This window comes from Stegostoma tigrinum, chromosome 1, assembly GCF_030684315.1.
Source record: "Stegostoma tigrinum isolate sSteTig4 chromosome 1, sSteTig4.hap1, whole genome shotgun sequence".
Taxonomy (NCBI): Eukaryota; Metazoa; Chordata; class Chondrichthyes; order Orectolobiformes; family Stegostomatidae; genus Stegostoma; species Stegostoma tigrinum.
Genome location: NC_081354.1, coordinates 190141194 through 190158500, shown reverse-complemented (window position 1 = coordinate 190158500; position 17307 = coordinate 190141194). Strand labels below are relative to the sequence as shown.

The window sequence follows — 17307 nt, the reverse complement described above, 5'->3', positions numbered from 1 at the left end:
ACAGTGTAGAAACAGGCCCTTTGGCCCAACAAGTCTACACCACCCCTTGAAGCATCCCACCCTAACCCATCCCACTATAACCCACAAACCCCTGAACACTACAGGCAATTTAGCATGGCCGATCCACCTAGCCTGCACATCTTTGGACTGTGGGAGGAAAGCAGAGCACCCGGAGGAAACACACGCCGACATGGGCAGAATCTGCAAACACCACAGACAGTCGCCCGAGGTTGGAATCGAACCCAGGTCCCTGGTGCTGTGAGGCTGCGGTGCTAATCACTGAGCCACCGTGTCTTCCCTGTTATTAGCACATCAGTCAGATGAATGGAGATCTGGGGTAGTCCTTGTCAACTGTTCTCCATTGTCTGCTCAAAAATTGCACAGACTGACCATATCCAAATGGCAGTCTCATATGTAAGTCCAAAACCTTATGGGTTTTAATTTTAGCACACTTCTGGGAATTCTCATGTAACCGTAACTGTGAATACATATGGCTCATTTCCAGCTTCATGAAAGACAGGCCTCCTGTCAGTTATCCATATAAATCCTCAATGCAAAGATTTGGGAATTTATTCAGTTGCATAAAATGGTTTACTGTTTGTTTAAAATCCCCTCAAAGGTGAATCAGTCCATTAGGTTTCACAATTGCTGCTGCCCATTGCGCAAACTGTAGCTGTTTGATAAGTTCTTTGTTTCCAGCCTTCAGATTTTTGCCTCAACTTTGTGCAGAAGGCACATGTAACTGGGCGGGCCTTACAGGATCGTGGAATTGCATCCTGGTCAATATACAAGGTGGCCTTGGCTCCTTTGACAGCACTTAGAATTAGGTTTAGAACCCCTACAGTGTGGAAACAGGCCGACCGGCCCAACAAGTCCACCCAGACCCTCAGAACAGTCCACCCAGACGCATTCGCCTATAACCTATCTAATCTACACATCCCTGAACACTATGGGCAATTCAGCATGGCCAATCCACCTAGGCTGCATATCTTTGGAATGTGGGAGGAAACCGGAACACCTGGAGGAAACCCATGCAGACATGGGGAGAATGCGCAAACTCTACACAGACAGTTGCCCGAGGATGGAATTGAACCTGGGTCCCTGGTGCTATGAGGCAGCAGTGCTAAACACTGAGCCACCATGTCACCCCTGCTCCCTGCTCTTCAATGCAGTCTCTTGACTAACACCCTATATGCTTTCATAATGACTTTATCCAAATGTCCTGACATCTTAACGGGCTGGTGCACATGCACACTAAGGTCCCTCTGATCCCAAGTGAAAACTAAAGAATACTGGAAATAGCAGCAGGCCAGGTAGCACTCCTGAAGAGAGAGCAAGCCAATATTTCAAGTCCAGACAATTCCTCAGAGCTCTGATGAAGAATCATCAGGATTCAAAACACCAGCCCACTCCCCCTCCAAGGACGCTGCCTGGCCCACTTTGATCTCCAGCATCTTCTGTTTTCAGTACAGATTCCTCTCGCTGATCCCTGATGCTTCCCAGTGTCCTACTGTTATCCTGTTTCCCTTTCCTTGTTTTTAAGTGTATCACCTCACGTTTATCTGGATTGAATACCATTTACCACTGATCAGCCACCTGACCAGCCTGTCTATATGCTTCGGTAATCTAAAGTTATCCTCCTCACTATTTACCACCTCACTAATTTCCATATCATCCACAAACTTTTCTGATCAATCCTCCGAAATTCAAGTCCAAATTATTCATGAAAACCACACCCTAGTAACTCACCTCTTGACTCCCTAATGCCTGTCTACCATCTATAAGGTACAAGTCAGAAGTGTGAAGGAATACTCCCCATTTGCCTGGAAGAGCACAGACCCAGCAACACTCTCGAGGCTTGACACCATCCAGGGCAAAGTAGCCAATTTGATTGGTACCAGATCCGCAAACACTCACAATTCACCACCAGGATTCAGCAGACCAGTATGCACCATCTACAAGATGCACTGCAGAATTATCCCAAAGATCCTTCGACAGCACCTTCCAAACCCACAATCACTTCCAACTAGAAGGGCAAGGGCAGCAGATTTATGGGAACACCAACCCTGCAAGGTCCCCTCCAAGTCACTTACCTTCTGACTTAGAAATATATCAACATTTCTTCACTGTCACAAAGAACAACAAAGAACAAAGAAAATTACAGCATAGAAACAGGCCCTTCTGCCCTCCAAGCCCACGCTGATCCTCTATCTAAACCTGTTGCCTGTATCCCTCTGCTCCCTGCCCATTCATCTATCTGTCTAGATACGTCTTAAATCACAACACTGTGCCCACCTCTACCATCTCTGCTGGCAACGCGTTCCAGGCACCCACCACCCTCTGCGTTAAGAACTTTCCACGCATATCTCCCATCAACTTTTCCCCTCTCACCTTGAAATCGTGACCCCTAGGAATTGAGTCCCCCACTCTGGGAAAAAGCTTCTTTGCTGTCCACCCTGTCTATAGCTCTCATGATTTTGTACACCTCAATCAGGTCCCCCCTCAACCTCAGTCTTTCTAATGTAAATAATCCTAATCTACGCAACCTTTCTTCATAGTTAGCGCCCACAATACCAGGCAACATCCTGGTGAACGGTCTCAGCACCCGCTCCAAAGCATCCACATCCTTTTGCTAACGTGGGGCCAGAACTGTACATAATATTCCAAATATGGTCGAACCAAAGTCCTATACAACTGTAATACAACCTGCCAACTCTCGTACTCAATACCCCGTCCAATGACTGAATGCATGCCATATGCCTTCTTGACCACTCTATCCACCCACATTGATACGTTCAGGGTACAATGGACTTAACACCCAGATCTCTCTGTGCATCAATTTTCCCCAGGGCTTTTCCATTTACTGTGTAGTTTGCCCTTCGTGAAAATCTCTGGGTATTTACTTAGGGCTTTTCTCAGGTTGCCATGCACTAATGGAAAACTGTTTAGCCAATCTAGGTGAATCTTTCACAACCAATTTTGTCTCATCCTAGCCATTTACTACAATTAGCGGTCACTGAACCAGCTGCTTCTCAGAAGAGGTCAGAACCAATGGTCTACTCTTAATCTTTAAAGATTCCTTGTGTATGTTCTCAGTCTAGCTGAGGTCTTGTGTAACTTTTAAGTGTTGGAGTTGAGAGCAAGTATGGTTAAAAGACTGCTTCTGTAATCACTGAAATGACTGTGCTGGTAACTACTGTCATTAGAACCAGGTGACCATTTAATCAGACGTTTATTTTGATTTGTTCTGATTTGGACATTGCTGAAAAATTTTCCTGTTCCAAACCAAATGTAGATGGAATTTCCAAGTACACACTCTCCTGGATACTGGCCTATGAGTAGTCTTACTCAATTTATGTCAGTTGGGACTTATTTTCTGCCTGGAGTCCACATACTGGCAACAACTACAACTGCTAGCGAGCCCGGATCCTAAAGAAACTTTTAACCATTTGACGAAGACTTGGCCTTGTTTTTGGGTTTGGCTGTCGGCTGTCGGCTTAGCTAGAGTCCCTCTATTCCTTCACACTGATGGTGTTCCCCAAGCTCAGTCCAACAGGTAAGAGTGTCCACTTCCATTGGAATATGCTGCACCCCAACAGCTCCACTGGCCACATTTTCCAATGATAAAGCCAGCTGTAGTGCCTGTTTGAAGTCCAGTTGGGCTTCAGCTGATCAGCACTTTTGCAATGGTTACATTCTTAATCCCACATACCAAGCAGTCTCTCAGCGTCTTATTAAAGGTCACATGCCTCTACCAGTCATCCAAACCTTGAAGAAAATTCAGAAACTGATTCCTCTGGGTTCTCAAACTGCTGACTAAAACCAAAAGCATCTCAGAGTCAGAGGAAGTTTGGGTTTGTAATATTCCCCAGGCAATGTGTCAACTCTTGAAAAGTTTTTAAGATCTGGTGCCTCAGTGAAAGTCAGGATTGCATTGTATCTGCCCCAATGTCACTTGCCCAGAAAAGATAGCACATTCTTTCCACTTTCTCAGCACACTCTTTGACAGCAGGAATGAATGCATCAAAGTTCCCTAATGTCAGAAATACTTATTCTACCTCAAAGATGACTGTTGTGCACAAATTTCTTTAAGAGCATGCTTTTCTCTTGTTGTCATCAAATAACAGCATCCTTGACCCTGATACAGTTCCCTCAGAGCCAACTCTAAGAATAAGCAGGATGTTTGACACTCTTTTTTTTACCTGTAGTTGGGGCTCCCTGATTGGACCAAATTAACAGTCCCAATCAGGGAACTTGCATTCCATGATGTCCAACTGGCTGACCTCATTAAAATCATTACACTCTCCAAATCACACATCTTATTGACATGAAACTACATCAGAATTCCTTCACTGATTCTGTTTCAAAATCCTGGAATTTCCTTGTTTACAGCTCTGTTACAATTTTGACAATTCAGCGAGGCAGCTCACTACCGTCTGCTTGAGAGCAATTATAGATTGACAATAAGCATTGAGCATGGCCAGTGATGTTTACCTTTGATAAACTGTTGTAAAATGACAACAAATGGCATAAAATTGAGAATGGAGAAAATCTAAGTTATTTATATCTGCCCTACAGGAATATACTTTGTGGGAAAATCCAGTGTACAGGTGGGAATGACAATCCAGTCCGAGGTGGAACGGTGAAAATTGTTGTCACTACTGTCACATATAAAGGTGTGAGGTTTAATTGCAGAGGAATAATTTCTGACCTAGCTGATGCCAGCACTCCAGACATAGTTTATCACGGAGCCAGGTGTGGCAATAACAAGGTGAGACATTCATAACATAAAAATAAAACAAACTCTTTGGTAATTGGCAGACTTCCCATCTCTGCTCTCATGGATTTCCTTCCATTCCATTGTTGAGTCTCTGCTAGTCTCCCTTCTGATACCATCGTCAAAGCCACATCCTCTCCTTTACACTGCTCCCATCTCTCCAATCTGCATCATTCAAGGTCAGTCCCGCAAATAAGATCTCCCCTTGGTTCTTCACTGCTGTTTAACTTACCCCGTCAGGTATTCTGTGTGTTTTTGCCATTGCACAATCCCTATCAGGCTGTCCAAACTGCCATTCCAACGTTACGTTAACAAAAACAAACAAGTGCAGATTCACCAACTGATTCCTGCGTTGGTAACATTTCTCAGGAATTCTCAGTTCAATGAATTTGTGGAATTAGAAGCAATCCCACTAAACATACACAAGTCTTTGAGAGTTTGAGAAGGTATTCCCCATAGCTAGATGGTATGCATTTAGGATCATGGTCTCCTGATCTGGGGCAAACGTTTCAGACTGAGACGAGGGAACATTTTCACACACAAAGGTTTTGAACTTTGGAATACTCTACCACAAAGTGTTGTAAAAGCACAGACACTGAAAATATTCAACATGACCTCAGGAGATTTTTGAACTTTAAAGGAATCAGGCGATGTGAAGTGGGTTGGCGCAGTAAAGTGGAGTTGAGCTGGATGCAACAATGGGACATACAACAATCCAGAGGAACCCTTTGACATATCTATGCTTCTATTTCTCACAGTTATGAGCCTGACTGGGTTTTGGTGTTAGACCATTCAGATGGCTCATCTTGAAATTTAGTGACATTGACACTATGTTGACAATTATTGTTTATTTTCCATTTAACAGCTCTGTCATAATGCACAATGTCAGGATGCCATTGTGTTCAAGATAAAGGAATGTGACGACACCTGCAATAAAAAAGGGGTACGAAGTTAGTTTCTCTCATTTCTTGTTAGACTGATGAATGTTTTGGGGATGGATGAGGACAATGGTATCAATTGTTGCATTGATGTCATTCATTTAATAGCAGAAACTCCCCAAGGCACTTCACAGGAGTGCTATCAACACAATTTGGGCTACGGTGCCTGAAAGGAAAAAGAGAAAGAATGGTTGAGTTGCAGGGATTCCAGAGCTCAAGGCCTAGGAAAACTGCAACAGTGCCAACACTGGTGAAGCAGTTAAAATTAGGGAAAGTGAAAGACCAGAATCAGCTTTTCATTGGTGTTTCAGGGGATTTTAGCTGGACAAGAACTCAATCAAGGGGTCCAGGGGTGGGGTGGGGGTGGGGGGTTGTGGAGATGAGGCCAAGGATACATGTGAAGACAAAGTTCAGAATTTGACATCAAAACCTCTTTTAACAAGGAGGAAATGCAAACAGAGGGTAATCTACATGAACAGGATTTTTTGAGAGATGGGATAGGAACAGAGTTTTGGATTATTTCAAGTTTCGAGAGGGTAGAAACTGAAACATCAAATGAGAGTGAATTTGTGGAATTGAATGGAGTGGTCGGTATAGTTTGGATGAAGGCTGTAGCAGCAAAGATAGGCAAGGGCAGAGATTGGCAGAGTTACAGAGTGGATACAGTAATAGTATCAATACGAGGATAGTAGTTTTTCTCAGGGGAAAACACACTCATTGGGACAGCAGAATTATTTACTTTACTCATTTACGGGATGAGAGCATCAAAATCCAGGTCAGCACTGATTGCCCTTCGCTGATTGCTTAGAGGGCAGTTAAGAGTCAACCACATTGCTGCATGGTCTGGTGGCCAGACAAGGTATGGATGGTGGTTTCCTACATTTAAGGATATTTGTGAACCAGATTGGTTTTCCAACAATTGACAATGGTTTCATGGTGATCATTAGACTTCAAACTCCACATCTGTATTGAATAAGATGAAACCTTATGCTCTGGCAGGATTCGAACCTGTGTCCCTAGATCATAACCTGGGTCTTTGGATTAACACTCCCATGATAATGCCACTAAGGCCTTAAACTCCCTTATGTGGTCAGGAAGAGAAAATATTACAGTGATTCAATAGCTATGATTTGTCAGATAAGTGATCCCACCAAGGTCATAGATTCGTACAGCATAGAAAAAGGTCCTCTGGCCCATCAAGGGCTGTGACTCCTTCAAAAATAACAAATTACTAATCCCAATTCTAATCAGAATTTTAACTCACATCTCTAAATGTCCTGCAATTTACCTTAAGTCTATGTCCAATAGTCATTAATCTCTTTATCAACGGAAAAAGTTATTTGTCAACTCTATCTATGCCCCCCGTAATTTTATATATCTCAATCATGTCCCGTTCAGTGTCTTCTGCTCCAAGGAAAACAACACCAGTCTATCCAAGATAATGGGAACTGCAGATGCTGGAGAATCCAAGATAACAAAGTGTGAAGCTGGATGAACACAGCAGGCCAAGCAGCATCTCAGGAGCACAAAAGCTGACGTTTCGGGCCTAGACCCTTCATCAGATTTGCTCTGATAAAAGGTCTAGGCCCGAAGCATCAGCTTTTGTCCTCCTGAGATGCTGCTTGGCCTGCTGTGTTCATCCAGCTTCACACTTTGTTACTAGTCTATCCAATCTCTCTTCATAGCTAAAACACTCCAGCCAAGGCAATATGCTTGTAAATTTACTTTTCACCCTCTCCAGTGCAATCACATTTAGCATGCTGGCCTTCAGTGGTCAAAGCATTGAGAATAGGAATTGAGATATTATGTCACAGTTGTCAAAAGTCATTAGTGAGGCCGCACCTGGAATATTGTATACAGTTTTGGTCACCCTGTTATTGGAAAGACATAAACTGGAAAGTGTGCAAAGAAGATTTACGAAGATGTTGCCAAGATTAGTAGGCCTGAGTTACAGTGAGATGTTGGACAGGATACGACTTTATTCCTTGGAATGTAGGGGAAGAAGGGTGACCCTTCTGAAGCGCATAAAACCATGAGAGGCATAGATAGGATGAATGCGTATAGTTTTTTTTCCCATGGATGGGGAATTAAAAACTAGAGGGCATAGGTTTAAGGTGAGTGGGAAAAGATTTAAGAAGGACCTGAGGGGAAACTTCTTCACACAGAGAGTGGTGCACATGTGGAATGGGCTGCCAAAGAAAGTGGTTGAAGCAGGTACAATAGGAGAATTTAAAAAATCATTTGGATAGGTACATGGATGGGAAGGGTTTAGAGGGATACAGACCAAATGTAGGCAATTGGAACTAGCTGAATGGGCACCATGGTCAGCATCGACTGGGTGGAAGGGTCTGTTTCCATGCTGTAATTACTCTATGACATCGTTCCTAATGTGGATTCCAGAACTACACACAATTCGCTAGCTGTGACTTAACCACAATTTTACACATTTCCAGCATCACTTCTCTCTTCTTAAATTCGATGCTTCTGCTAATAAAGGCAAACATACCAGGTGCCTTCTTAACCACTTTATCTACCTACTGTCCAACTACCTTAAGTGACCAGTGTACATGCACAGCAAGTTCCCTCTGATCCTGGGTGCTTCCCAGAGTACTCCCCTTCACCATTTATTACATTGCCGTGTTTGTCCTGTCTAAGGCGGAGGACATAAGGGCCAGAAGAAATCAGAACAGGAGTACGCTGTTCAGCCCCTCAAGCCTGCTACTCAACAGGATCATTGTTGAACTGGACACTTTCCTGCTATTTCCTCTCACCTTTGATCCCCAAATGATCAAAATTCTATCCATCTCAGCTTTAAATATGTGTTAGAACTCAGCACCCAAAGCTCTCTCTGGCAAGGAGTTCCAAAGACTCTCATCCCTCTGTGAGAAGAAGTTTCTCCTCATCTCAGTGTTAAATTGACCTCTTGATTCTGAGACAATGATCTCTGGTCCTAGAATCTCTCATGAGGGGAAACATCCTCTCAGTATTTATCCTGTCAAGCCCCTTACGAAACCTGAATGTTTCAATGAGATCACCTCTCATCCAACAACAACAACAAAAATGGGGCTTGCTGGAAAAGCTCAGCAGGTCTGGCAACATCTGTGAAGAAATAAATCACATCTTGGGTCCGGTGCCCCTTCCTGAGAACTTCTCATTCAAGTTGGGTCCCAACCTGTTTAGCCTCTGCTCAAAAGACAATCCCTCCTTACTACTGATCATTCTGATGAACATTCTCTGAACTGTGCCCAGTGAAATAATATCTTTCTTCCAACAGGTGGGCCAAAACTGCTTGGAATACACCACATATGGTCTCACCAGCACCTTGTACAGTTGCAGTGAGACTTCCCTACTCTCATGCTCCAACCCCCTTGAAATAAATTCCAGCAGTCTATTTGCCTTCTTGATTACCTGCTGCATCTGTACGCTAGCTTTCTGTATTTCATGCACAGATCCCTTTGTGTTGTAGCTTTCTAATTCAGTGGCTGTGATTTCTCAGGTAAGCGATTCCATAGATCATAGAGCACAGTTCTGATTTTTTGCTGGCCCTGCTAAAATGAACAGCTTCACATTTTTCCACATTGTACATCATTTGCCAACTTTCTGCCTATTTATTTGACTCCACAATATCTCTTTAAACTGTTTGCATTTCTCTTATAAACTTTCTTCCATCTATTTTTGGGTCATCTGCAAACATGGCTACAGTACATTCACTTCTTTCAAGTCTGACACAAAATATCTGTTTAACACCTCTGTTACAGAGTCATATACAGTGTACATCTGTCCTTTCCATGTTCCCAAAAACCATCTCCCCAGATTAGTTTTCTAAGTGGCCTATGTTCACTTTGACCTCTTGCTTCTTGACTGTTTTGTTTAAAGAAGATCTTACTGTCACATTTTACATGTCAACCTGGCATGGAGGGAAGGTCTTACGAGGAAAGGCTGAGGGACTTGAGGCTGTTTTCATTGGCGAGAACAAGGTTGAGAGGTGACTTAATTGAAACATATAAAATAATCACAGGGTTCGATAGGGTGGATAGGGAGAGCCTTTTTCCTAGGATGGTGACTACGAGCACGAGGGGGCATAGCTTTAAATTGAGGGGTGAAAGATATAGGACAGATGTCAGAGGTAGTTTCTTTACTCAGAGAGTAGTAAGGGAATGGAACGCTTCACCCGCAACATTAGTAGATTCGCCAACTTTAGGTACATTTAAGTCGTCATTGGACAAGTATATGGACATACATGGAATAGTGTAGGTTAGATGGGCTTGAGATCGGTATGACAAGTCGGCACAACATCGAGGGCCCAAGGGCCTATACTGTGCTGTAATGTTCTATGTATTTCTCCCGAGTTTGCCCTTGGAGTTTATTTTCTCTATTTTTATTATTCTCATCTTTTGCTTGATCTGAATTTATTCAAGTGATTAGGGCTATCACTGACTTTGGCCTCGTTATGTGCATTTTGTTTCAAATTATTACTTTCTGTAAGTTCCTTGGTTAATTATAGTTGGTTTATCTTTCTCTGACAATCTTACTTGGATGAATTTTTGTAAGAGTCACAAATTATCTCCTTAAATATCTGACACGGCTTGCTTACTGTCATTCCAGCAAATTTAACCACCCACTCTCTTCAGTGAACTCAATCCTTATTTTATTGCAATTCTAATTATATAAGTTAGACACGGTAGTTACCAATTCCAGTTTTTCACTCTTAAACTGAGTGTTAAATTCTATCAAGTTCTGAGCACTACTTCCAAGAGGATCTTTTACTCAAGAGATCATTTATTAAATTTATGTCATTAACTTTATTCAGATCAAAAAGGAACTTGTTTGAAACATTGATCAGGGCTCTTCAATACTGCAGCAGGTACAGAAAGTTGATTGCAGGATGCAAATGGAATCCAAGATAATATGCATAAATTCAGGAGGTGTCAAAACATTCAAGGATTTTGGAGACAAAGGGAGATTGGGGATGATGGACAATTTGCAGCCTTGTTCATAACAGACTTGAAGGACAGAGGAACCATAAATATTTTGGGTGAATACAGAACTCAGTAAACAAAGCTAGTTATTCAGTACAATAAACTGTGAGGCTGGATGAACACAGCAGGCCAAGCAGCATCTCAGGAGCACAAAAGCTGATGTTTCGGGCCTAGACCCTTCATCAGAGAGGGGGATGGGGTGAGGGAACTGGAATAAATAGGGAGAGAGGGGGAGGCGGACCGAAGATGGAGAGTAAAGAAGATAGGTGGAGAGAGTATAGGTGGGGAGGTAGGGAGGGGATAGGTCAGTCCAGGGAAGACGGACAGGTCAAGGAGGTGGGATGAGGTTAGTAGGTAGATGGGGGTGCGGCTTGGGGTGGGAGGAGGGGATGGGTGGGAGGAAGAACAGGTTAGGGAGGCAGAGACAGGTTGGACTGGTTTTGGGATGCAGTGAGTGGAGGGGAAGAGCTGGGCTGGTTGTGTGGTGCAGTGGGAGGAGGGGACGAACTGGGCTGGTTTAGGGATGCAGTTGGGGAAGGGGAGATTTTGAAACTGGTGAAATCCACATTGATACCATTAGGCTGCAGGGTTCCCAGGCGGAATATGAGTTGCTGTTTCTGCAACCTTCGGGTGGCATCATTGTAGCACTTCAGGAGGCCCATGATGGACATGTCATCTAAAGAATGGGAGGGGGGTGGAAATGGTTTGCGACTGGGAGGTGCAGTTGTTTGTTGCGAACTGAGCGAAGGTGTTCTGCAAAGCGGTCTCCAAGCCTCCGCTTGGTTTCCCCAATGTAGAGAAAGCCACACCGGGTACAGTGGATGCAGTATATCACATTGGCAGATGGGCAGGTGAACCTCTGCTTAATGTGGAATGTCATCTTGGGGCCTGGGATAGGGGTGAGGGAGGAGGTGTGGGGGCAAGTGTAGCATTTCCTGCGGTTGCAGGGGAAGGTGCCGGGTGTGGTGGGGTTGGAGGGCAGTGTGGAGCGAACAAGGGAGTCACAGAGAGAGTGGTCTCTCCGGAAAGCAGACAGGGGAGGGGATGGAAAAATGTCTTGGGTGGTGGGGTCGGATTGTAGATGGCGGAAGTGTCGGAGGATGATGCGTTGTATCCAGAGGTTGGTGGGGTGGTGTGTGAGAATGAGGGGAATCCTCTTGGGGCAGTCATGGCGGGGGCGGTGTGTGAGGGATGTGTTGCGGGAAATACGGGAGACGCAGTCAAGGGCGTTCTCGATCACTGTGGGGGGAAAGTTGCGGTCCTTGAAGAACTAGGGCATCTGAGATGTGCGGGAGTGGAATGTCTTATCGTGGGAGCAGATGCGGCGGAGGCGGAGGTATTGGGAATAGGGGATGGAATTTTTGCAAGAGGGTGGGTGGGAGGAGGTGTATTCTAGGTAGCTGTGGGAGTCGGTGGGCTTGAAATGGACATCAGTAACTAGCTGGTTGCCTGAGATGGAGACTGAGAGGTCCAGGAAGGTGAGGGATGTGCTGGAGATGGCCCAGGTGAACTGAAGGTTGGGGTGGAAGGTGTTGGTGAAGTGGATGAAGTGTTCGAGCTCCTCTGGGGAGCAAGAGGCGGCGCCGATACAGTCATCAATGTACCGGAGGAAGAGGTGGGGTTTGGGGCCTGTGTAGGTGCGGAAGAGGGACTGTTCCACGTAACCTACAAAGAGGCAGGCATAGCTGGGGCCCATGCGCGTGCCCATGGCCACCCCCTTTGTCTGTAGGAAGTGGGAGGAGTCAAAAGGGAAGTTGTTGAGGGTGAGGACGAGTTCAGCTAGGCGGATGAGGGTGTCGGTGGAGGGGGACTGGTCTGGCCTGCGGGACAGGAAGAAGCGGAGGGCCTTGAGGCCATCTGCATGCGGAATGCAGGTGTATAGGGACTGGACGTCCATGGTGAAGATGAGGTGTTGGGGGCCAGGGAATTGGAAGTCCTGGAGGAGGTGGAGGGCGTAGGTGGTGTCACGGACGTAGGTGGGGAGTTCCTGGAGCAAAGGGGAGAAAATGGAGTCCAGATAGGTGGAGATGAGTTCCGTGGGGCAGGAGCAGGCTGAGACGATGGGTCGACCAGGGCAGGCAGGTTTGTGGATTTTGGGAAAGACATAGAAACGGGCCGTGCGGGGTTGGGAACAATGAGGTTGGAGGCTGTGGGTGGGAGGTCACCTGAGGTGATGAGGTCATGAATGGTGTTGGAGATGATGGATTGATGCTCAGGTGTGGGGTCATGATTGAGGGGGCGGTAGGAGGTGGTGTCGGAGAGTTGACGTCTGGCCTCGGCGATGTAGAGGTCAGTGCGCCATACTACCACTGCGCCACCCTTGTCTGCGGGTTTGATGGTGAGGTTGGGGTTGGAGCGGAGGGAGCGGAGGGCTGCCCGTTCTGGGGGCGAGAGGTTGGAGTGGGTGAGAGGGGTGGAGAGGTTGAGGCGGTTAATGTCTCGACGGCAGTTGGAGATGAAGAGGTCGAGGGAGGGTAGGAGGCCTAGGGGTGGTGTCCAGGAGGAGGACTTGTGTTGGAAGCGGGTGAAGGGGTCAGTGGAGGGAGGGTTAGACTCCCGGTTGAAGAAGTAAGTGGGGAGGCGAAGACGGCGGAAAAACTGTTCTATGTCCAATCGTGACTGGTATTCGTTGATGTGTAGTTGTAGGGGGACAAAGGTGAGCCCCTTACTAAGGACTGACCGTTCGTCCTCAGTCAGTGGGAGGTCTGGGGGGATGGTGAAGATTCGGCAGGGTTCAGTGTGGCAACTCATATTCCGCCTGGGAACCCTGCAGCCATATGGTATCAATGTGGACTTCACCAGTTTCAAAATCTCCCCTTCCCCCACCGCATCCCAAAACCAGCCCAGTTCGTCCCCTCCCCCCACTGCACCACACAACCAGCCCAGCTCTTCCCCTCCACTCACTGCTTCCCAAAACCAGTCCAACCTGTTTCTGCCTCCCTAACCTGTTCTTCCTCTCACCCATCCCTTCATCCCACCCCAAGCCGCACCCCCATCTACCTACTAACCTCATCCCACCTCCTTGACCTGTTTGTCTTCCCTGGACTGACCTATCCCCTCCCTACCTCCCCACCTATACTCTCTCCACCTATCTTCTTTTCTCTCCATCTTCGGTCCGCCTCCCCCTCTCTCCCTATTTATTCCAGAACCCTCACCCCATCCCCCTCTCTGATGAAGGGTCTAGGCCCGAAACGTCAGCTTTTGTGCTCCTGTGATGCTGCTTGGCCTGCTGTGTTCATCCAGCCTCACATTTTATTATCCTGGAATTCTCCAGCATCTGCAGTTCCCATTATCTCTAGTTATTCAGTAATTTGGTGGATATACAGTCATGGACGTAGGAGGTCGATTTCATAGAAGAGATGAACATAGAGAAGTTCTTAAAAAAAAATGATTCTTTACTGGTTGGGCCAGCAGCAATTCACATCTTATTGTGCTTGAGAAGGCAAGAAAGATCAATGGCCCATTACATCTGAGTAGCTCAAAACCAAGATAATGTATGGCTTAGAAAGGGTGGATGCTGGGAAGCTGTTTCCGTTAGGTGGGGAGACTAGGACCCGTGGGCACAGCCTTAAAATTAGAGGGGGTAAATTTGAAACGGAAATGAGATGACCCAAGTGAATAAGGTTGTTAAGAAAGCATATGGTGTTTTGGCTTTCATTAACAGGGGGATCGAGATTAAGAGCAGCAAGGTTATGCTGCATCTCTACAAAACCCTGGTAAGACCACACTTGGAATATTGTGTCCAGTTCTGGTCGCCCTATTATAGGAAAGATGTGGAGGCTTTGGAGAGGGTGCAAAGGAGGTTTACCAGGATGCTGCCTGGACTGGAGGGCTTGTCTTACGAGGAGAGGTTGACTGAGCTCGGACTTTTCTCTCTGGAGAGAAGGAGGAAGAGGGGTGACCTGATCGAGGTGTACACGGTAATGAGAGGCATGGATAGAGTCGATAGCCAGAGACTTTTTCCCAGGGCAGGACTGGCTGCCACGAGGGGTCATAGTTTTAAGGTGTTAGGAGGAAGGTGTAGAGGAGACGTCAGAGGGAGGTTCTTCACCCAGAGAGTTGTGAGCGCATGGAATAGTTTGCTAGTGGTAGTCGTGGAAGCGGAGTCATTAGTGACATTTAAGCGACTGCTGGGCATGCACATGGGCAGTAGTGAATTGAGGGGAATGTAGGATTATTCCACGGCACAGCATCGTGGGCCGAAGGGCCTGTACTGTGCTGCACTTTTCTGTGTTCTGTGTTCTATTTCTTCAGCCAGAAAGTGGTGGGCTTGTGGAATTCATTGCCACGGAGTGCAGTGGAGGCCGGGACATTAGATGCCTTCAAGGCAGAGATCGACAAATTCTTGATCTTACAAGTAATCAAGGGCTACGGGGAGAGTGCAGGGAAGTGGAGTTGAAATGTCCATCAACCATGATTTAAATGGCAGAGTGGACTTGATGGGCCGAGTGGCCTTACTTCCACTCCTATGTCTTATGGTCCAACCACGTAACTATTCTAATCCCATTTCTAGCACTTGGCCCATAGCCTTGAATTCTGTGGCATTGGAAATGCACATTTAAACTGTTTCTGCACATTTGTGCAAGTATATACACCAAGTGGAGTAGAAGAACGTCACTTTATCAAAGGCTTCACTGATGGTACTACCTAGCATGGTGAAAAAAAAAACGTCTGTGCAATAACCAGCCAGTTCGGCATGCAAGCCAACGAATGGCCCTCTCAAATTTCAAATCTAACGTTGATCTTATTTTTGTATACCTTCTGTGCAGCCATAACTTTGTATGCCTCACTCTGTTCAAACATCTGTATGAGTGTTATGATCTGCCTGTACGCATACAAACAGAACTTTTCACTGTAATTTGGTAAATGCGACAACAATAAATCAAAGCATGTAAATAAAATGACTCCCCCTTGACTCCAAACACAACCTCTTTTGCGCAGGGACTACAGGGGTTCAAATAAAATTAAACTCAAGCAAACTAAATAAATACTTAAACAAATAAACATTTAAATTTAAAAGTACACATAGCTTGGGAAGACAAAGAAATTCAATGTTATGAAGGTTTCTGCCTTGACCATACTTACTGGCAGTAAGTTCCAGATTCCCATTGCCCTCTGGAAGATTAAGCTTTTCCTTACATCTCCTCTCAACCTCATTCCCTTACCTTAAATCCATGCTTCCTCAACCAAGGAATTTTCTTCCACTCTACCCTATCTATGTCCCTCATTTTTTTTTTACATCATGTCTCTCTCTTTATTGAACAATAAAGCACAAGAACAGACCCTTCGGCCCTCCAAGCCTGCGCTGACACATTTTGCCCTTCCATACTAAAATGGTCTTCATTTACAGGATCCATATTCCTCCATTCTCTTCCTATTCATGTATGTGTCCTGGTGCTTTTTATTGCTGTTGTTGTGTCTGCTTTCATCAACTCCTCCAGCAGTACATTCCAGGCGCTTACCATCTTTCACGTGCAGACAGTGCCTCTACATCTCTTTAAACTTCCCCCATCACACCATAAACCTGTGTCCCCTAGTAATTGACCCCTCCACTCTGGGGAAAAGCCTCATACTCAAAAGTTTTTGCAAAGATCAGTAGCTCGGGTTTCGGTGTGAGGTTGCTGACTTGTTCGCCAAGCTGGTTTGTTCTCGTTGAGATGTTTTGTTACCATACTAGCTGACATGATCAGTGGAGCTTCCCATGAAACAATGTTATTCTAATTCGCTTGGAACTTTCTGATGAAGGGTCTAGGCCCGAAACGTCAGCTTTTGTGCTCCTAAGATGCTGCTGGGCCTGCTGTGTTCATCCAGCTCCAAACTTTGTTATCTGGAAGTTATACTGTTTGGTCCGTTGTGGTAAGTAGTGTCATTTCTGGTGTTGATCTGTGTGGGTTTGTATATGGAGTCCAATTCTATGTGTTTGTTTGTTGCATTATGGGTGGAAAACCTGAGGGCTTGGTGACATGGTGCAATGAAAACAACCTCTCTCTCACATCAGAAAAAGTAAAGAATTTATCAGTGACTTCAGAAGGAAAGGAGGAGAATATGCTCCAATCTATATCAGTGGGACTGAAGTTGAGAGGGTGGAGAGCGCCAACTTCCTCAGAGAGATGATAACCAACAACCTGGCCTGCTCTGCCCATATAGCTGCAACAGTCAAGGAGGCACTACAACACCTTCTTCCTCAGGCAGCTCAGGAAATATGGCATGTACGTAAGGTCCCTCACCAACTTCTACAGATGCACCATTGAAAGCATACTGTCCGGATGCATAACAGCCTGGTATGGTAACTGCTCTGCCCAGGACTACAAGAAACTACAGAAGATGTTGTGCACAATCCATACCATCACGGAAGCCAAACTTCCATCCACAGATTCCATTTATATAGCTTGCTGTCGTGAAAAGGCAGCCAACATCATCAAGGACTTATCGCACCCTCGTAATGGTCTTCTATACCATCTACTGTTAGGCAGAAGATACAGAAACACGCATGAGCAGGGTCACGAGCAGCTTCCTCCCAGCCCTCATTAGACTGATGATTGGACTCTCTGGCCTCAAATACTGATTGATCTTGCTAACATTGACCTCGCCTAGCACACGCCCTGTGCAATGG

General features: G+C 45.6%; 1 protein-coding gene across 1 annotated transcript in view; it reads left to right on the top strand.

The window, feature by feature from the left end:
• LOC125459695 (disintegrin and metalloproteinase domain-containing protein 12) overlaps nucleotides 1-17307 on the top strand; it is a 232074-nt gene that overhangs the window by 189432 nt on the left and 25335 nt on the right. The window contains exons 16-17 of the mRNA XM_059651683.1: nucleotides 4579-4771; nucleotides 5643-5720. Coding sequence (XP_059507666.1) covers nucleotides 4579-4771; nucleotides 5643-5720 — 271 coding nt within the window. The remainder of the gene's footprint in view (nucleotides 1-4578; nucleotides 4772-5642; nucleotides 5721-17307) is intronic.